Source organism: Oncorhynchus gorbuscha, linkage group LG08, assembly GCF_021184085.1.
Source record: "Oncorhynchus gorbuscha isolate QuinsamMale2020 ecotype Even-year linkage group LG08, OgorEven_v1.0, whole genome shotgun sequence".
Classification (NCBI taxonomy): Eukaryota; Metazoa; Chordata; class Actinopteri; order Salmoniformes; family Salmonidae; genus Oncorhynchus; species Oncorhynchus gorbuscha.
Window position 1 is genome coordinate 37997856 of NC_060180.1, and position 19851 is coordinate 38017706.

The following is a 19851-nucleotide window of genomic DNA, read 5'->3' on the forward strand; positions in this document are numbered from 1 at the left end:
GTAGGCCTGATTACCAACAATGACAAGGCAACCTACAGGAAAGAGGTGAGGGCCCTATCAGAGTGGCGCCAGGAAAGTAAACTCTCCCTCAACGTCAAACTAAATGAAGGAGCTAGCAGAGGGAGCATTAAAGACACTGCAATGGCATTACCATAATCTCTAGGCTGTGCCAAGTTCAACGAGATGCCCACTAGACCGTAGCTTGCTTGGTCTGAGCTCATAATGAAGCCTGGCCCTAAATTGCAGGTGCTTTTGGGTGACAGCGGGAGAACAGTTAGGGTTAGAAGCACAATTCGACCTCAGGAACATTCCCGAGGTCCTCCCGATCAGTGCAAACCTAACCTTGACCGTGTGGCATTAACCCTTAACAGTTAACTACTCCTGGATTTTTTTTGCCAAAGATATTGATTATCAATGACCAATGGGACGCCAGAAATAACACCTTTTACTGGTGCCCTGCTCCGAAAATCAAAGCTGTTCACTTCATGCATCAATATTTTTTGCGAGCCACAATACACGCTCCTTTTGCTCTTTAGATACACACGATATCAACATCATACCACTCCTGGTTACTTAGATTGCATCCACTTTTCCCAACGCCTTCTTCACCATCCTCGTTTCCCAAATACACATCTTTATCCCCCAAAAATTGCTACAACAAGGAATGATTCATTTTTCCAAAACAATTTTTGCCCTTTTTGTTCCATTCTTGGACTTTTTTCGCTAAATGTACTCTATCGCTTTCAGCTTCAAATTACACTTCTGCTTCCGCCATCTCACAGTCCTCCTTCAATGCCAGTCGTGGCCCAGCACACAACTGATTTCTGATCCCTTCTTCTTCTTCTTCTTCATCTTCTTTGGACTTTATATGGCGATTGGCAACCAACTAAGAATCGGAACCTATTTTTTCAATTTTCGCCTAAAATGACATACCCAAAATCTAACTGCTTGTAGCTCAGGACCTGCAGTAAGGATCTGCATATTCTTGATAACATTTGAAAGGAAACACTTTGAAGTTTGTCTAAATGTGAAATTAATGTAGGAGAATATAACACATTAGATCTGGTAAAAGATAATACAATGAAAAAAAACACGATTTTGTTTTGTATGTACCATCATCTTTGAATTGCAAGAGAAAGGCCATAATGTATTATTCCAGCCCAGGAGCAATTTAGATTTTGGCCAATAGATGGCAGCAGTGTGTAGGCAAAGTTTTGGACTGATCCAATGAAAAATTGCATATCTGCACCCCTTCTGAAAAAACCTACACTCGATCCCTCCGATGTCAACAACTACAGACCAGTATCCCTTCTTTCTTTTCTCTCCAAAACTCTTGAACGTGCCGTCCTTGGCCAGCTCTCCCGCTATCTCTCTCAGAATGACCTTCTTGATCCAAATCAGTCAGGTTTCAAGACTAGTCATTCAACTGAGACTGCTCTTCTCTGTATCACGGAGGCGCTCCGCACTGCTAAAGCTAACTCTCTCTCCTCTGCTCTCATCCTTCTAGACCTATCGGCTGCCTTCGATACTGTGAACCATCAGATCCTCCTCTCCACCCTCTCCGAGTTGGGCATCTCCGGTGCGGCCCACGCTTGGATTGCGTCCTACCTGACAGGTCGCTCCTACCAGGTGGCGTGGCGAGAATCTGTCTCCTCACCACGCGCTCTCACCACTGGTGTCCCCCAGGGCTCTGTTCTAGGCCCTCTCCTATTCTCGCTATACACCAAGTCACTTGGCTCTGTCATAACCTCACATGGTCTCTCCTATCATTGCTATGCAGACGACACACAATTAATCTTCTCCTTTCCCCCTTCTGATGACCAGGTGGTGAATCGCATCTCTGCATGTCTGGCAGACATATCAGTGTGGATGACGGATCACCACCTCAAGCTGAACCTCGGCAAGACGGAGCTGCTCTTCCTCCCGGGGAAGGACTGCCCGTTCCATGATCTCGCCATCACGGTTGACAACTGCATTGTGTCCTCCTCCCAGAGCGCTAAGAACCTTGGCGTGATCCTGGACAACACCCTGACGTTCTCAACCAACATCAAGGCGGTGGCCCGTTCCTGTAGGTTCATGCTCTACAACATCCGCAGAGTACGACCCTGCCTCACACAGGAAGCGGCGCAGGTCCTAATCCAGGCACTTGTCATCTCCCGTCTGGATTACTGCAACTCACTGTTGGCTGGGCTCCCCGCCTGTGCCATTAAACCCCTACAACTCATCCAGAACGCCGCAGGCCGTCTGGTGTTCAACCTTCCCAAGTTCTCTCACGTCACCCTGCTCCTCCGCTCTCTCCACTGGCTTCCAGTTGAAGCTCGCATCCGCTACAAGACCATGGTGCTTGCCTACGGAGCTGTGAGTGGAACGGCACCTCAGTACCTCCAGGCTCTGATCAGGCCCTACACCCAAACAAGGCCACTGCGTTCATCCACCTCTGGCCTGCTCGCCTCCCTACCACTGAGGAAGTACAGTTCTCGCTCAGCCCAGTAAAAACTGTTCGCTGCTCTGGCCCCCCAATGGTGGAACAAACTCAGGCACGACGCCAGGACAGCGGAGTCAATCACCACCTTCCGGAGACACCTGAAACCCCACCTCTTTAAGGAATACCTAGGATAGGATAAAGTAATCCTTCTCACCCCCCCCCCTTAAAAGATTTAGATGCACTATTGTAAAGTGGCTGTTCCACTGGATGTCATAAGGTGAATGCACCAATTTGTAAGTCGCTCTGGATAAGAGTGTCTGCTAAATGACTTAAATGTAAATGTAATCAAGACTGCCCAAATGTGCGTAATTGGTTTATTAATACATTTTCAAGTTCAGAATTGTGCACTCTTCTCAAACAATAGCATGGTATTCTTTAATTGTAATAGCTACTGTAAATTGGACAGTGCAGTTAGAGTAACACGAATTTAAGCTTTCTGCCAATATCAGATATGTCTATGTCCTGGGAAATGTTCTTGTTCCTTACAACCTCATGCTAATCGCATTAGCCTACATTAGCTCAACCGTCCCGTGGACGCGACACTGATCCTGAAGCTGACTTGCCAGGTTAAATAAAGGTTAAATAAAAAATGTAATAAAAATATGACTGAGCGGGTGCAACTTTTACTGGGGACGGAGGGTGGCATGTCCCCCCCACATTCAGAAAATGCATTTAGTATCACATTGGAATATGATACAAAACGAGGCAAGGGTGTGCTTTAGGACCATGTGGACGCCTCCGAGTGGTCGGGTAGACTGTTTGGAGTGTTTATCCGACTGGATAAAAATAATATAACAAGAAGAAGAATCATGTCCCCCCCACTTCTAAATCCAAAGTTGTCCCCCTGGTGTGACATACTGTATACTCATGCTGGCCACACCGCTCCCATTCAAAATACATTTATACATACGTTATTCAATAATTTCATTCAAACTGCTAACGCTTGTCAACGAGCGTCTGCATAGCCAGGTGCTAAAACAGAACATAGTTCTATTTTTGACACTTGTCGCACTGCAAGTCCCTCCTCCTCATCGGTTTTTAGGAGCAAATACCCACGTGGGTGATTGGAAGATGAACTGAGTTCCACACTCCAGTCCAGTTTGTGGTGGTGGTATTGCACCTTAAGAACAAATTATTATTTACAATGACGGCCTTCCCCGGGCAAACGACGCTGTCATGTTTTGTCATATATTGTCATGTCTTGTCCCTGTGCTTTCTCTTCTATTCGTTTCCCCCTGCTGGTCTTATTAGGTTTCTTTCCCTCTCTCTTTCCCTCTCGGTCCGTTCCTGCTCCCAGCTGTTCCTCATTCTCCTAACGACCTCGTTTACTCTTTCACACCTGTCCCCTATTTTGCCCTCTGATTAAGTCTCTATTTCTCTCTTCGTTTCTGCTTCTGTCCTTGTCGGATCCTTGTTTGCTGTGCTGTGTTCTTGTTCCGTCCTGTCGTGTTTTTGCATTCATCAGATGCTGCGTGTGAGCAGGTGTCTCTGTCAGCTACGGCCTGCGCCTACCCGAAGCGACCTGCAGTCTGTGGCCGCTTATCCTGGTATTCCCCTCTACAGACTAGAGGATTTCTGTTATTCCCTGTTTGGACATTTCCTGTTAAGGATTCAGGATTTGTTATTTTCTGTTTGGACTTGAATAAACTCTGTTTCTGTTAAGTCGCTTTTGGGTCCTCACTCACCTGCATAACAGACGCTGGGCCAATTGTGTGCCACCCAATCATGGCCGGAAGTGATACATAGTCAGATAGTCTGAAGAGATGGAGATGCTTTGCACGTGGAAACATAGTGCCACATTCAAAGCAACTGCCTGAACCAATGGCAGACAGTCCTTAACCCAGAATGGACAAGTCACTCAGATCCCTGATACAGAGTTCACATTTCAAAGTTCTATAGATTTATATATATCTTTTTAGAATTGTACCCCACTTTTTCTCCCCAATTGTTAGTAGTTACTATCTTGTCTCATCGCTACAACTCCTGCTCGGGAGAGACAGAGGTCGAGAGCCAACCAAGCCACAATGCTTCTTAACACAGTGCGCATCCAACCCGGAAGCACCAATGTATCGGAGGTAACACCATGCACCTAGTGACCTGGTCAGCGTACAATGTGCCCGGCCCGCCACAGGAGTCGCTAGTGCACGATGAGACAAGGATATCCCTACCGGCCAAACCCTCCCGAACCTGGATCACACTAGGCCAATTGTGCGTCGTCCCACAGACCTCCCAGTCATGGCCAGCTGCAACAGAGCCTGGGCTCGAACCCAGAGTCTCTGGTGGAACACTGCGGTGCAATGCCTTAGACCACTGCACCACCCGGGAGGCCTTAGTTATATAGATTTTGATAGAAACTTACCTTTAACCTTTAGATTGAATTTTGTTGAAATGATATCCATCAATCCCAGTCTAGAAGGCGCCAAACATATTGCTTCCTTATAGTTTTCAGTCACAGGAATGGGCATAAGTATTCTTTGTGCACATAACATGCTTTCAGAAATGGCCATATTCTGTCATGGTTAAACAACTGAGGTTGAATGGCAAGAGATGATTGTTTTTCAGTCCTTACCTGTTTCTTGGTGCTTTAAATAGTTACAGACACAAGAAGTGACTGTCACACAGGCTTTAATAATATATCACATGGCTTTTATTGAACACTGGATTATATTCTCCCAAAACACTGATGTGGTAGGCACATTGTTAACAGGCACAGTGGAATAAAAAAAAAACGAAACAAAAGGACATGTCATGTATCAGTAACAGCAGGAAGTGGAGCCGAAGACAATGCCGCGAAAAGATCTCCCTCTCTATGACAAAGTGGACATTCTCATCCACGAGAGCAGACTGACACAGTAGTACAAACCAATGGGCCAGATTAAAGATAATACATGTAACTAACAACTTTCTTTTTTATTCTAAGATGTTTGTTTTTTTAGAGCTCATCACCGACAGAGAATGAGTTATAGCAAACAAGTGTCAAACAGTAAATGCGCATTACCTTTTGAATATAGTCTTTCAACATACAATAAACTCTTAACCAAACAGCTTGGCAGAATATGAAAATATATTTTTTTTAAATGTGAAAACAGGAATATAAAATCACCAAAAAGCTAGGCTAACACACAACTTCCTAAACTTTCATTTTTTTCAAACTTTTGAGCAGTGTACACATGTTCAAGGAATTACTTAAGGGTTTGAATGACATTTTTGTTGTTGTTACTTCTTAACATCTGAGTTGTTCTGTAAACTAAATATTACATCTACTACTAACAGTATTTCATCATTTCTAAAAAAGCCATGCTTATTAAAAGACCATTCAAAGTTAAGATTGAACTATAGTAACATCAACATACTCAATAAATCCATCCTGTCTATGGAACACTGTGTGTGTTTGTGTGTCAGATAATCAGAGATAAAAAAAATAAAAAAAAAAAATAAAAAGATCTGGTCCATCTAATCTGAGTTCTTGGGTCCATAACACCATCATTGTATAAGGATGTTTTCCTTTGCATGAAATACCACAGCAATTCCCTCAATGTATAGTCCCTCTCTGGGTGAGTAGGTGACCTCTGTCTGAACATTGATATATAAATGACGCAAAATACAGTAAGCAGTTTATTTCGTTACCTCTTCATTTCTACTCCTCAACCTCTCTCTACATTGTAATCAAACCAACTACCCCCCGCTTCCTTCCTCTTACACAGTAACAAACACCAGTCGGGCAGAGTAGATCAGGTCTGCCAGGTAGAGCACAAGGTTAACTGCGGTGAGCACAGCCACAGCCATCTGCCTGTCCCAGTCGCACAGCCCTGCATATCTGCCACAGCCATAGGGCCTGGAGGATCCCCCGTGCTTCTTGTCAAACTTAAAAATGGGCCAGATGATGGTGGCGGAGAGGTACATGGCGACAGCCAGAACGGCGTAGGCGGACAGGAAGCGGGCAAAGGGGAAGGGCAGGCAGCCGGTGCACTCACAGATACACAGCACTATAATGGCCGCTGACAGGATGAAACAGATGCAGAAGACGGCCAGGCACCACCTCAGTGCATTGTGTGAGTCGTAGGACACTGGGTCGCTGATGAAGACGAAGATGACGCAGGCTACAAAAGTCTCACACACCTTCAGCAGACCCGGGGCGGTGGCCATGTAACCTGCTACCTCTCCTGGCCTGGCTTTGCTGATGCTCACCTCACAAATGTAAGCGATGGTTGCCAGGCAGGAGAAGACGGTGGCCACAATGCGGTAGTTTTGAGTCTCGCTGCGGTAGGTCTGGCCCTTGAGGAAGTAGAGGGGGAAGATGATGGAGGCAGAGAGGCAGAGCAGGGAGGCGTAGCAGGCAAAGGTGATGGGGAAGTTCTTCCAGGAGACAGGGGCACGGGTCTGCAGGCCAAACAGCTCCACCAGCAGCACCAGCAGGGTCCCAGCGAAGCTGAAGGCCCAGCAGAACACACACCAGTCCCCTGTGCCATGGGAGAGGTTGGCCCCATGGACGGTCACAGCAAAGGCCACACAGGAGAACACCAAAGCACACAAACGCACCCAAAACAGGGGGTTGGAGTGCACCACTACTATCGGCATGACGGGATATGGATGATGCTTGACAACTAGAATGGGTTAGATTAAAGTGAAAGGCTGAATAGGCTGGAGATGAGATATTTATGTGGAATACTGTAGGACTACTGTTCTTGGTGCATCAGGTGCAGAGGGATCTTCTAAGGAGACACAGAATTGAGAGCAGCTTCAGTAACAAAGAACAAATTAACAGAATGCATTCATATAAAAACAATAAAGTTCTAAATGGCAAGTCTTGATTCCATTATGGTTCTCATAAAACATTCGTAATGGTGTATCATATTTGACGACATGAGGGCAACAGTTATATTTTCTTTCCAATATCTTCTTGTAAATGTAACATAATAGTGGGTGACAATACACAAAAGTTTATCAATTCAATCATGGATTTTGCATTTTAAAGATCATGTACAGTTGAAGTCAGAAGTTGATATACACTTAGGTTGGTGTCATTAAAACTTCAACCACTCCACAATTTTCTTGTTAACAAACTATAGTTTTGGAATGCCGGTTAGGACATCCACTTTGTGCATGACACAAGTCATTTTTCCAACAATTGTTTACAGACAGATTATTTCACTTATAATTCACTGTATCACAATTCCAGTGGGTCAGAAGATTACATACAATAATTTGACTGTGCCTTTAAACAGCTTGGAAAATTCCAGAAAATTATGTCATGGCTTTAGAAGCTTCTGATAGGCTAATTGACATCATTTGAGTCAATTTGAGGTGTACCTGTGGATGTATTTCAGGACCTACAGTGCCTCTTTGCTTGACATCATGGGTAAATCAGTTTTAATAACTCCAACCTAAGTGTATGTAACCTTCCGACTTCAACTGTTTAAGAGGATGTGAAAGTATAGGTTCCTTCTTTTCATTTTCATTCTCTGAGAAGGCTTCATCAGCTGAGGGATTCCTGTTCTAAAAGTCAGTGAGTCAGTGTCACTGGACATGCTTTTACCCCCCACCCCCGCTTTTCAGACAGGCGTGGTGCTGAGAGACCCCCACCCAAACTCACAGCCAATCTGTCATCGGTCACTAACAGTCTCATTATCCAGAGACACAACAGGCCTGAGTAACTATTGCTCCCTCCCACTCCCCCAAGCCACTCTCTCCTCCAGTCCCCTCCACAAATGGTAAAGAGTCTATGCTCCCAGATTACATAATGTAGGAGGGACTAAAAGAGACACACCTGTTTACATTAACAAAATGTCTTGTTCAAACAGCAAGGGACAGAGAGTGGGAGCAAGAGGGAAGGGATATGGATAGAGAGAAATAGAGGAAACAGACAGATGAATAAAGATGTTAAACTATGGACAAACTCAAAGTGAGAGTGACCAAAGCAGTCAGGCAGAACAGGCTAGTTGAAGTAAGTAAAATGGGGAAATCCCTGTGCCTTAATCTCAGAAAGGCACACTTTAAACACAACGATGAAGAGGAATAGCAGAACAGTGAGTCACCTCCCTCTCTCATTCTCTCTCTCTCTCTCTCTCTCTCTCTCTCTCTCTCTCATGCACCCTCCCTCTTGTAAGATTTTCCGACTCGTTTATTTATCCCAGCTATGCAGACTACTGCCAAACTGCTAACTGAGTCAAAAGGTGCCAAGTCCCCTCTCCCGATCTCTCTTTTTTAAATATTTGACTCTTTTAACCTTCATAAATCTCTCTCTCTTTCTGTATCCCTCTCTTTTTCTGTCTCTCTGTCAGAGAGAAACACTAATCACGTAAACCACTTAAAATAAACCTATGGGAGGAAGTAATGGAAAAATCCATCCACTCCCAGCCATTACTTGGTACTTATGAAATCATGTTAGGAAAATGGGTAAGCCACCTTTTAGGGGGTGGCATGGAAAAGACAGCCTTTCCTTTAGAGAGGTGCTAAAAATAGGCTCATAGGCTCACACATAGCCTGGACAGGAGGGGAAACAGGATATACAATAGTATACAATAGCATACTTTTGCACAGTCACACACACACAAGCTTGAGGGTGAAGAGGGCAGGCTCAGTGTTTGTTTGAGGCAGGGGTCAAGAGCGTTGTCATGACACAACATGGTTAACTCGATTTCACCCTTAATCCAGATAAAGAGCCATAGGCTCCCAGACTGCTGGGCATAGACACAAGGGACTCTAGTCTGTCAGCTAATGATCCCACAATGGAGGGAGGGAGAAAGGGAGAGAGGGAGAAAAAACGAAATAGAGGCACAATACAGTGATGTAAACAGGAGACACTGAATACTGAATACTATTGAGATATTTTAGTCACTGAGGATGTCACAGAAATACCCTTGGCCATGATGTACTGTATTGTTAAAACCAACGTGTCCTAAATGTTCACATTGTTTCACCATGCTCCATAGGTGAGCTGGTCAGATGCAACAATATAGGGGGAAATATTTGTCTTATAACAAGTGTTCTGATCAATAGTAGGTACTATAGGAACGCCTGCACCCACATTCCCACAAACTACCAGAGCCCTTATAATCAAAATATTCATCTGAAATCGTTTCACTACTTTCCTGTTATTCTGACAGCCGTAGCCCACTGTTATTCTTCCGTTATTCTGGTTGCTCATTGACAACCACAGTCTGGGGTGGGTGTGACGCTCAATTGTGCCGCGCCCTGGAGTTTCTCAGTGTTAGAACAAAACGAGTGTATCCCCCCCATCAAGTCATTCATATGAGGCAAAAGACATTTAAATGGCAGAACAGTTTTACAACACTGCAGAAGTTATTTTCGTGACTATCCCTGTGTCCAAAATACTTCTAGGCTATTTGATGTGCAAAAGGGATGTCTCAATTGCATAGTGTAGAAAGCTGACTCTGAAAGAGAAACAACAAAAACTGTAAAAGGCATGCAGTTAGGACACGTTTAAAACTATAAAAGGCATGCAGTTAGGACACGTTTAAAACTATAAAAGGCATGCAGTTAGGACGTGTTTAAAACTATAAAAGGAATGCAGTTAGGACACGTTTAAAACTATAAAAGGCATGCAGTTAGGACACGTTTCAACTGGTTGTACAATTTGTAGTCATCGTGTTGAGAAACAACAAACAAAAAAACTCTCGAATAGACCTCTATATTTCACAATCTCAAATATAACACTGTAACCAAAATGTATTACCTTTGCTACGTTGTGGCTGCAATATCCTCACTTCTCTCTCAGGATCTCCAATCGAATGGGAGTTTGCAAGCGTAGCCCTCCTAGTCCGTTCTTCCTAGTCATAGTAAGAAAAGCACATCCACCCAGCTCCCCGCCCAGTGCAAACCAAATTAGGTATCAAATGTCGCCATCATCTTTCTACTGCGCGTCATCCCATCCCTCCTCCACGCAAAATTGCACTCGACTAAGTAGGCTAGTTTCTAAGATGAATTGGTTGTACGTTTTCTGTAGGCTACAAGTGTGTTGCCAAATTCTAGAAGTCTGGATCTGTGCCTCCTCCATCAATAGGTCAGTATCTGAATAATCACTATATTAACAACCTGATATACACAGTGCCTTCAGCAAGTATTCACAAACCTTTAGATTTTCCACATTATGTTGTGTTACAGAAGGCCTGGGCATTTTCCATGGAGGGCCACATTAGAATATACTTTTGGCATTGCGGGCCAGAATCATATTACAGGATTATACATCTTGACAGATATATCTACTATAAATGACATCCAGATATGCTACTTATTTTACTTTTTTTAACATGCAGAAATAAACCACATCCATGTTCTCCTTTTGGTAGATGAGTAACAAATAAAAAGCAGACATTGAATATCCCTTTGAGCATGGTGAAGTTATTAATTACACTTTGGATGGTGTATAAATACAACCAATCACTAGAAAGATACAGGCGTCCTACCTAACTCATTTGCTGGAGAGGAAGGAAACCGCTCAGGGATTTTACCAAGAGGCCCATGGTCTTAAACAGTTAAGAGTGTAATGGCTGTGATAGAAAACTGAGGATGGATCAACAACATTGTAGTTACTCCACAATACTAACCCAAACTACAGAGTGAAAAGAAGGAAGCCTGTACAGAAAACAAACTATTACAAAACATGCATCCTGTTTGTAATAAGGCACTAAAGTAAACCTGTTAAAATGTGGCAAAGGAATAAACTTTATGTCCTTATGTTTGGGGCAAATCCAACACAACCCATCACTGAGTGTGATGAGTGTCAATCTTCATATTTTCAACCATGGTGGTGGCTGCATCATGTTGTGGGTATGCTTGTCATCAGCAGGGACTGGGGATTTTTTTAGGATGACAATAAAAAGAATAGAGCTAAGCATAGACAAAATTCATGGAAGAAAACTTGGTTCAGTCTACTTTCCAGCAGACACTGGGAGAAAAAAAATCACCTTTCAGCAATAACCTAAAAGACAAGGCCAAATATACACTGGATTTGCTTACCGAGATGACATTGATTGTTCATGAGTGGCCTAGTTACAGTTTAGACTTAAATATCCTTCAAAATTTATGGCAAGACTTGAAAATGGCTGTCTAGAAATGAACAACTAACTTGATAGAGCTAGAACAATTTTTAAAAGAATAATGTGCAAATATTATACAATCCAGGTTCTTAGAGACTTACCCAGAAAGACTCACAGCTGTAATCGCTGCCAAAGGTGATTCTAACATGTATTGACTCAGGGGTGTGAATACTTAGGCTGAATTAGATATTTCTGTATTTCATCGTCAATAAATATGCAAACACTTCAAAATACATGTTTTCACTTTGTCATTATGGGGTATTGTGTGTAAATGGGTGAAACAAAGTCTATTTAATCCATTTTGAATTTAGGCTGTACCAACAAAATGTGGAATAAGTCAAGGGGTATGAATACTCTCTGAAGGCACTGTAAATTAATGAAAATAATTACAGGTTTATTAATTCAATTGATTGTCATTTAGTTATTACAGTTTCATTTAACATAATGGTTCATATTTATAGCAGGCAATGTCCTTCAAATGGTATAATATTACATCTGTAACTTATAACAATATGTTATCAGTCAATGGCTACAAAAAATTATTTTGCAGGTACTTCTTTGTTGTCGTTGACATTATTTGTATATGTTGCTAAGAAACAGAGACAGTTCCCATGGAAACCACTATTTATTTACTCCCCTAATGACTAGTTTCTCAGAAACAGACTGAAGGCATCTGAAGTTTTACAATGCTGCACCACAAGTATGCAAGCACGCACACAACACACTCTCTCTCACACACACACTGGTGCCTGTTTGCAACTAAGGACTATGTCCACGAGCCCACAAGAACACCTGAGCCCTATACTACTAATGTAGTTTAAAGTTTTATTGTCACGTGGCACACAAGTGCAGTGAAATGCCTCTGGCAAGTTCAACTTTGGATTTCAAATATATATTTAATTTAACTAGGCAAGTCAGTTAAGAACAAATTCTTATTTACAATGACGACCTACCAAATAGAAAAAGGCCTCCTGTGGGGATGGGGACTGGGATAAAAAAAGAAGAAGATGTAGGACAAAACACACATCACAACAAGAGAAATCCCACAACACTACATAAAGAGAGACTTAGAACAACAACATAGCATGGTCGCAACACCACATGACAACAACATGGTAGCAAGACAACATGACAGCAGCACAACATGGTAGCTGCACAAAACATGGTACAAACATTACTGGGCAGAGACAACAGCACAAAGGCAAGAAGGTAGAGACAACATTACATCATGCGAAGCAGCCACAACTGTTAGTAAGAGTGTCCATGATTGAGTCTTTGAATGAAGGGATGGAGATAAAACTGTCCCGTTTGAGTGTTTTTTTGCAGCTCGTTCCAGTCACTAGCTACAGCGAACTGAAAAGAGGAGCGGCCCAGGGATGTGTGTGCTTTGGGGACCTTTAACAGAATGTGACTGGCAGAACGGGTGTTGTATATGGGCTCCTGAGTGGCGCAGCAGTCTAAGGCACTGCATCTCAGTGCAGGAGGTGTCACTACAGACCCTGGTACAATTCCAGCCTGTATCACAACCGGCCGTGATGTGGAATTCCATAGGGCGGCGCACAATTGGCCCAGCGTCGTCTGAGTTAGGGTTTGGCCATCACTGTAAATACGTATTTGTTCTTAACTGACTTGACTAGTTAAATAAAATACAAATGTGGAGGATCAATGCTGCAGTAGGTATCCCAGATAGGGGGGAGTGAGGCCTAAGAGTGTTTTATATAAAAGCATCAACCAGTCAATCAATCAAATTTATTCATAAAGCCCTTTTTTACATCAGCCGATGTCACAAAGTGCTGTACAGAAACCCAGCCTAAAACCCCAAACAGCAAGCAATGCAGGGATAGAGGCACAGAAAAACTCCCTAGAAAGGCAGGAACCTAAGAAGAAACCAGGCTATGAGGGGTGACCAGTTCTCTTCTGGCTGTGCCAGGTGGAGATTATAACAGTACATGGCCAAGATGTTCAAACACTCATATATGACCAGCAGGGTCAAATAATAATAATCACTGTGGTTGTAGAGGGTGCAACAGGTCAGCACCTCAGGAGTAAATGTCAGTTGGCTTTTCATAGCCGATCATTCAGAGTAAGAGACAGCAGGTGCGGTAGAGAGAAAGAGTAGAAAACAGCAGGTCTCGGACAGGTAGCACGTCCGGTGAACAGGTCAGGGTTACATAGCCGCAGGCAGAACAGTTGAAACTGGAGCAGCAGCGCGACCAGGTGGCAGGTGGACTGGGGACAGCAAGGAGTCATCAGGCCAGATAGTCCTGAGGCATGGTCCTAGGGCTCAGGTCCTCCAAGAGAAAAGAAAGAAAGAGAGAATTAGAGGGAGCATACTTAAATTCACACAAGACACCGGATAAGACAGAATAAATACTCCAGATATAACAGACTGACAGCATAATTACTGGGGGGCTGAGACAGGATGAGAAAAATAGAAATTGGCCTTTAAATAAAGGACAAACTGTGGCTGCCTTCCAAGCAATGGGAACCTCCCCAGATAGGAGAGACAGGTTAAAAAGGTCAGAGATAGGCTTGGTGATGATAGGGGCTGCAACCTTAAAGAAGAAAGGATCTAAACCATCTGACCCAGATGGTTTTGGGGGGTCTAGTTTAAGGAGTTCCTTTAGCACCTCGGGCTCAGTGACTGCATGCAGGGAGAAACTTTGTAGCGGGGCAGGGGAAGAGGGAGGAGCATCGGGGCTAGTCACATTAGAAGGGGTAGGAGATGAGGAAATGTTGGACGAGAAATGAGGCATGGCTGAGTCAAATAGGAATCCTGACTTAATGAAGTGGTGATTAAAGAGCCCAGCCATGTGCTCCTTGTCAGTAACAACCACATCATTAACATTAAGGGACATGGACAGCTGTGAGGAGGAGGGTTTATTCTCCAGGTCTTTAACCGTTTTCCAGAACTTCTTGGGGTTAGACCCACAGAGAGAGAACTGGTATCATGAAAACGGCTTCCAATTCAAATCAGATTCCGTCCCTCTTGCAAAAACTGCATCCTCATCCACTTCATTTGCGGAATACAACTGATTCAATATTTGAATCTGTTTTTGTGTGCTAAAAAATAATAACGTTAAAATCACATTACACATTTTGTAATGACAAATGCATTTGAAACTTCATGCACAGTAAAACTTTTGTATGACTTATTATTTCATTTATAGGAGTGGGGAAAAAGGTGCTTGTGCATTGATAATATCATGACTTTCCAGTCCTGAGATGGAGATCGGGCGTGCCGGCTAGGCTAAGGTCTTAAGACCCCCCCAGTTTTATGATGGTCATAAATACCTTCCCTTGCCAAGCAGTATGGAGGGAGAGACCTAAGTAGAACAAAGGATCATCTCCTGCCAAATCTCCTGCATCCCCAAAATTTGAGAATTAAACAATATTTCTATTTGTTAGAAATGGTCAGCGGAGACTAAAATAACCCTCAAGTTAAATTTGTTTTTATGTTGCGACATCATGAAAGACAGTATAACCACATAACTGTATCTCTGTCTACACTTCTCAATGATGTGGTTTGCATCTGATTGAATGTTGTATAAAATGAATGATTAAGTATCAGAATACTTTTGAAAATATAGAAATGTAACTAAAGTCTTCTAAATAAGAAAAGGTTTTTTTTTTTACGTAAAGTTTATCCAGTCAGTAACTAAGCCCACGTCAGCACAGACATTATGCCAAACATAATGGAACACCCTTTTTCCCCAAGTGTTTAAAAGGACTTGCTGAAGAATTTACATATTAGACCAGTTACGTGCAGCGCCAACTGAATACGTTACAAATGGTTAAGAAATCTACCACTCTATAGACCAAGCAGACTAAGGTGTGAGCCAGATGCTGCAAAAATGGTTTAAAACTACAACTCCACCAAAGGACAAGACCAGAGAATGTGAGAACGCTAATCCCCACGTTGAAATGGTTACATCTACAGAACAAGCCGAATGTTGCAAAATGGTTATAAGCTATCGATCACTACAGAAGAAGCAAATCCTAGATGTCGCGTTATCAGTCTGCAGCTGAAAACATACGTAGCCCAGGAAGAGAACACCGGCTACCTCTGAAGCATTCTAACGAGATCAACTCTAAGAACTACTGTACAGGGTATGTCGAAGTATCAATTCTTACCATCACCACGACTTCTACCTAAGGACATGGTGATCTCTGGTGACTGAACCAGAGTCATACACCCAACATCTCCGAGACCAAAGGATTTCGACGATCAAGGCCAGCTCAATCGTAAATACATAAATTGCATTCTCTTTTTCCAAATAAGCAGTTATTAGAGTGCTTAAGATTTTGTATTTTCGTGAGCGCAGCTTCCCATGTCTGATAGAGTAACTCCTTTGTCTCTGTCATGCAGGTGAAGGAGGACCCAAACGCGACTTAACAGAAACAGAGTTTATTAATGCTCAAAACCGAATAACTGAAATCCTCTAGATAGTAGAGGGGAAAACAACTGGAGAAGCGGCCACAGACTGCAGGTCGCTTCGGGTAGGCGCAGGCCGTAGTCAACTGAGACACCTGCTCACACGCAGCGTCTGAAGAAGGCACAAAACACGACAGGACAGGGTGATACACAATCACGGCAAAAAACACGACAGGACAGGGCGAAACGCAATCACAGCATGGTGAATACAATGCAAGGAACCGACGGCACAGGAACGGATCACAAAGGAATAAATAGGGACTCTAATCAGGGGAAAGGATCGGGAACAGGTGTGGGAAGACTAAATGATGATTAGGGGAATAGGAACAGCTGGGAGCAGGAACGGAACGATAGAGAGAAGAGAGAGCGAGAGAGTGAGAGAGGGAGGGGGAGAGAGAGGGATAGGAGGGAAAGAACCAAATAAGACCAGCAGAGGGAAACGAATAGCATGGGGAGCACAGGGACAAGACATGATAATAAATGACAAACATGACAGTACCCCCACTCACCGAGCGCTCCTGGCGCTCTCGAGGAGGAACACTGGCAGCAACGGAGGAAATCATAGATCAAACGGTCCAGCACGTCCCGAGAAAGAACCCAACCCTCTCCTCAGGACCGTAACGAAAAACGATAAAAAGGGAAACTAGGGTACTACTCTAAAAAAAAAATGAGAACTAGGGACAGACTGAGACACAGCAAGGGCAGGGACAAGAACAGGAGAGATGCGATGGCAGGGAACAGACTGAGACCCAGCAAGACCAGGAGCAGAAGCAGAAAAAAATTACCAGACTTCTTCTGCGCGCAGTCTGAACACGCAGCCACGAAACGGCGCGTGTCACGCTCCTGAGTCGGCCACCAAAAGCGCTGGCGAATAGACGCAAGAGTGCCTCGAACACCGGGATGACCAGCTAACTTGGCAGAGTGAGCCCACTGAAGAACAGCCAGACGAGTGGAAACAGGGACGAAAAGGAGGTTACTAGGACAAGCGCGCGGCGACGCAGTGTGCGTGAGTGCTTGCTTAACCTGTCTTTCAATTCCCCAGACTGTCAACCCGACAACACGCCCATAAGGAAGAATCCCCTCGAGATCAGTAGAAGCCACAGAAGAACTAAACAGACGGGATAAGGCATCAGGCTTGGTGTTCTTGCTACCCGGACGGTAAGAAATCACAAACTCGAAACGAGCGAAAAACAACGCCCAACGAGCTTGACGGGCATTAAGTCGTTTGGCAGAACGGATGTACTCAAGGTTCTTATGGTCTGTCCAAACGACAAAAGGAACGGTCGCCCTCCAACCACTGTCGCCATTCGCCTAGGGCTAAGCGGATGGCGAGCAGTTCACGGTTACCCACATCATAGTTGCGCTCAGATGGCGACAGGCGATGAGAAAAATAAGCGCAAGGATGAACCTTATCGTCAGACTGGAAGCGCTGGGATAGAATGGCTCCCACGCCTACCTCTGAAGGCCAACCTCGACAATAAATTGTCTAGTGACGTCAGGAGTAACGAGGATAGGAGCGGACGTAAAACGTTCTTTTAGAAGATCAAAAGCTCCCTGGGCGGAACCGGACCACTTAAAACACGTCTTGACAGAAGTAAGAGCTGTGAGAGGGGCAGCAACTTGACCGAAATTACGAATGAAACGCCGATAGAAATTAGCGAAACCTAAAAAGCGCTGCAACTCGACACGTGACCTTGGAACGGGCCAATCACTGACAGCTTGGACCTTAGCGGAATCCATCTGAATGCCTTCAGCGGAAATAACGGAACCGAGAAAAGTAACGGAGGAGACATGAAAAGAGCACTTCTCAGCCTTTACGTAGAGACAATTCTCTAAAAGGCGCTGTAGAACACGTCGAACGTGCTGAACATGAATCTCGAGTGACGGAGAAAAAATCAGGATATCGTCAAGATAGACAAAAACAAAAATGTTCAGCATGTCTCTCAGAACATCATTAACTAATGCCTGAAAAACAGCTGGCGCATTGGCGAGACCGAACGGCAGAACCCGGTACTCAAAATGCCCTAACGGAGTGTTAAACGCCGTTTTCCACTCGTCCCCCTCTCTGATGCGCACGAGATGGTAAGCGTTACGAAGGTCCAACTTAGTAAAGCACCTGGCTCCCTGCAGAATCTCGAAGGCTGATGACATAAGGGGAAGCGGATAACGATTCTTAACCGTTATGTCATTCAGCCTCGATAATCCACGCAGGGGCGCAGAGTACCGTCCTTCTTCTTAACAAAAAGAACCCCGCCCCGGCCGGAGAAGAAGAAGGCACTATGGTACCGGCGTCAAGAGACACAGACAAATAATCCTCGAGAGCCTTACGTTCGGGAGCCGACAGAGAGTATAGTCTACCTCGAGGAGGCGTGGTCCCTGGAAGGAGATCAATACTACAATCATACGACCGGTGAGGAGGAAGGGAGTTGGCTCGGGACCGACTGAAGACCGTGCGCAGATCATGATATTCCTCCGGCACTCCTGTCAAATCGCCAGGTTCCTCCTGAGAAGTAGGGAGAGAAGAAACGGGAGGGATGGCAGACATTAAACACTTCACATGACAAGAAACGTTCCAGGATAGGATAGAATTACTAGACCAATTAATAGAAGGATTATGACATACTAGCCAGGGATGACCCAAAACAACAGGTGTAAACGGTGAACGGAAAATCAAAAAGAAATAGTCTCACTGTGGTTACCAGATACTGTGAGAGTTAAAGGTAGTGTCTCAAATTTGATACTGGGAAGATGACTACCATCTAAGGCAAACATGGGCGTAGGCTTGTCTAATGGTCTGAAAGGAATGTTATGTTTCCGAACCCATGCTTCGTCCATGAAACAACCCTCAGCCCCAGAGTCAATCAAGGCACTGCATGTAGCACCCGAACCGGTCCAGCGTAGATGGACCGACATAGTAGTACAAGATCTAGATGAAGGGACCTGAGTAGTAGCGCCACCAGTAGCCCTCCGCTTACTGATGGGCTCTGGCCTCTTACTGGACATGAAATAACAAAATGTCCAGCAACTCCGCAATAGAGGCACAGGCGGTTGGTGATCCTCTGTTCCCTCTCCTTATTCGAGATGCGAATCCCTCCCAGCTGCATGGGCTCAGTCTCAAAGCCAGAGGAGGGAGATGGTTGCGATGCGGAGCAGGGAAACACCGTTGATGCGAGCTCTCTTCCACGAGCCCGGTGACGAAGATCTACCCGTCGTTCTATGCGGATGGCGAGAGCAATCAAAGAGTCCACATCTGAAGGAACCTCCCGGGAAAGAATCTCATCCTTAACCGCTGCGTGGAGTCCCTCCAGAAAACGAGCGAGCAGCGCCGGCTCGTTCCACTCACTAGAGGCAGCAAGAGTGCGAAACTCAATGGAATAATCCGTTATGGACCGTTCACCTTGGCATAAGGAAGCCAGGGCCCTAGAAGCCTCCTCACCAAAAACTGAACGGTCAAAAACCCGAATCATCTCCTCTTTAAAGTTCTGGAATCTGTTAGAGCAATCAGCCCTTGCCTCCCAGATAGCTGTGCCCCATTCTCGAGCCCGGCCAGTAAGGAGTGAAATGACGTAAGCAACCCGAGCTCTCTCTCTAGAGTATGTGTGGGGTTGAGAGAGAACACAATCTCACACTGCGTGAGAAAGGAGCGGCACTCAGTGGGCTGCCCGGAGTAGCAAGGTGGGTTATTAACCCTGGGTTCTGGAGGCTCGGCAGGCCAGGGAGTAACAGGTGGCACGAGACGTAGACTCTGGAACTGTCCAGAGAGGTCGGAAACCTGAGCGGCCAGGTTCTCCACGGCATGGCGAGCAGCAGACAATTCCTGCTCGTGTCTGCCGAGCATGGCTCCTTGGATCTTGACGGCAGTGTAAACAGCG

At 44.7% G+C, this 19851-nt stretch overlaps 1 protein-coding gene across 1 annotated transcript; it reads right to left on the reverse strand.

Annotated features, from left to right (window-relative positions):
* Nucleotides 1-5109: 5109 nt before the first annotated feature.
* LOC124041607 (myeloid-associated differentiation marker homolog) lies at nt 5110-10338 on the reverse strand. The gene is made up of 2 exons (XM_046359375.1): nt 10182-10338; nt 5110-7197 (listed from the first exon to the last, which is right to left on the reverse strand). Exon 2 carries the CDS (start codon nt 7061-7063, stop codon nt 6182-6184), a length of 882 nt encoding a protein of 293 aa, XP_046215331.1. The 5' UTR covers nt 7064-7197; nt 10182-10338; the 3' UTR covers nt 5110-6181.
* Between the last annotated feature and the right edge of the window lie 9513 nt (nt 10339-19851).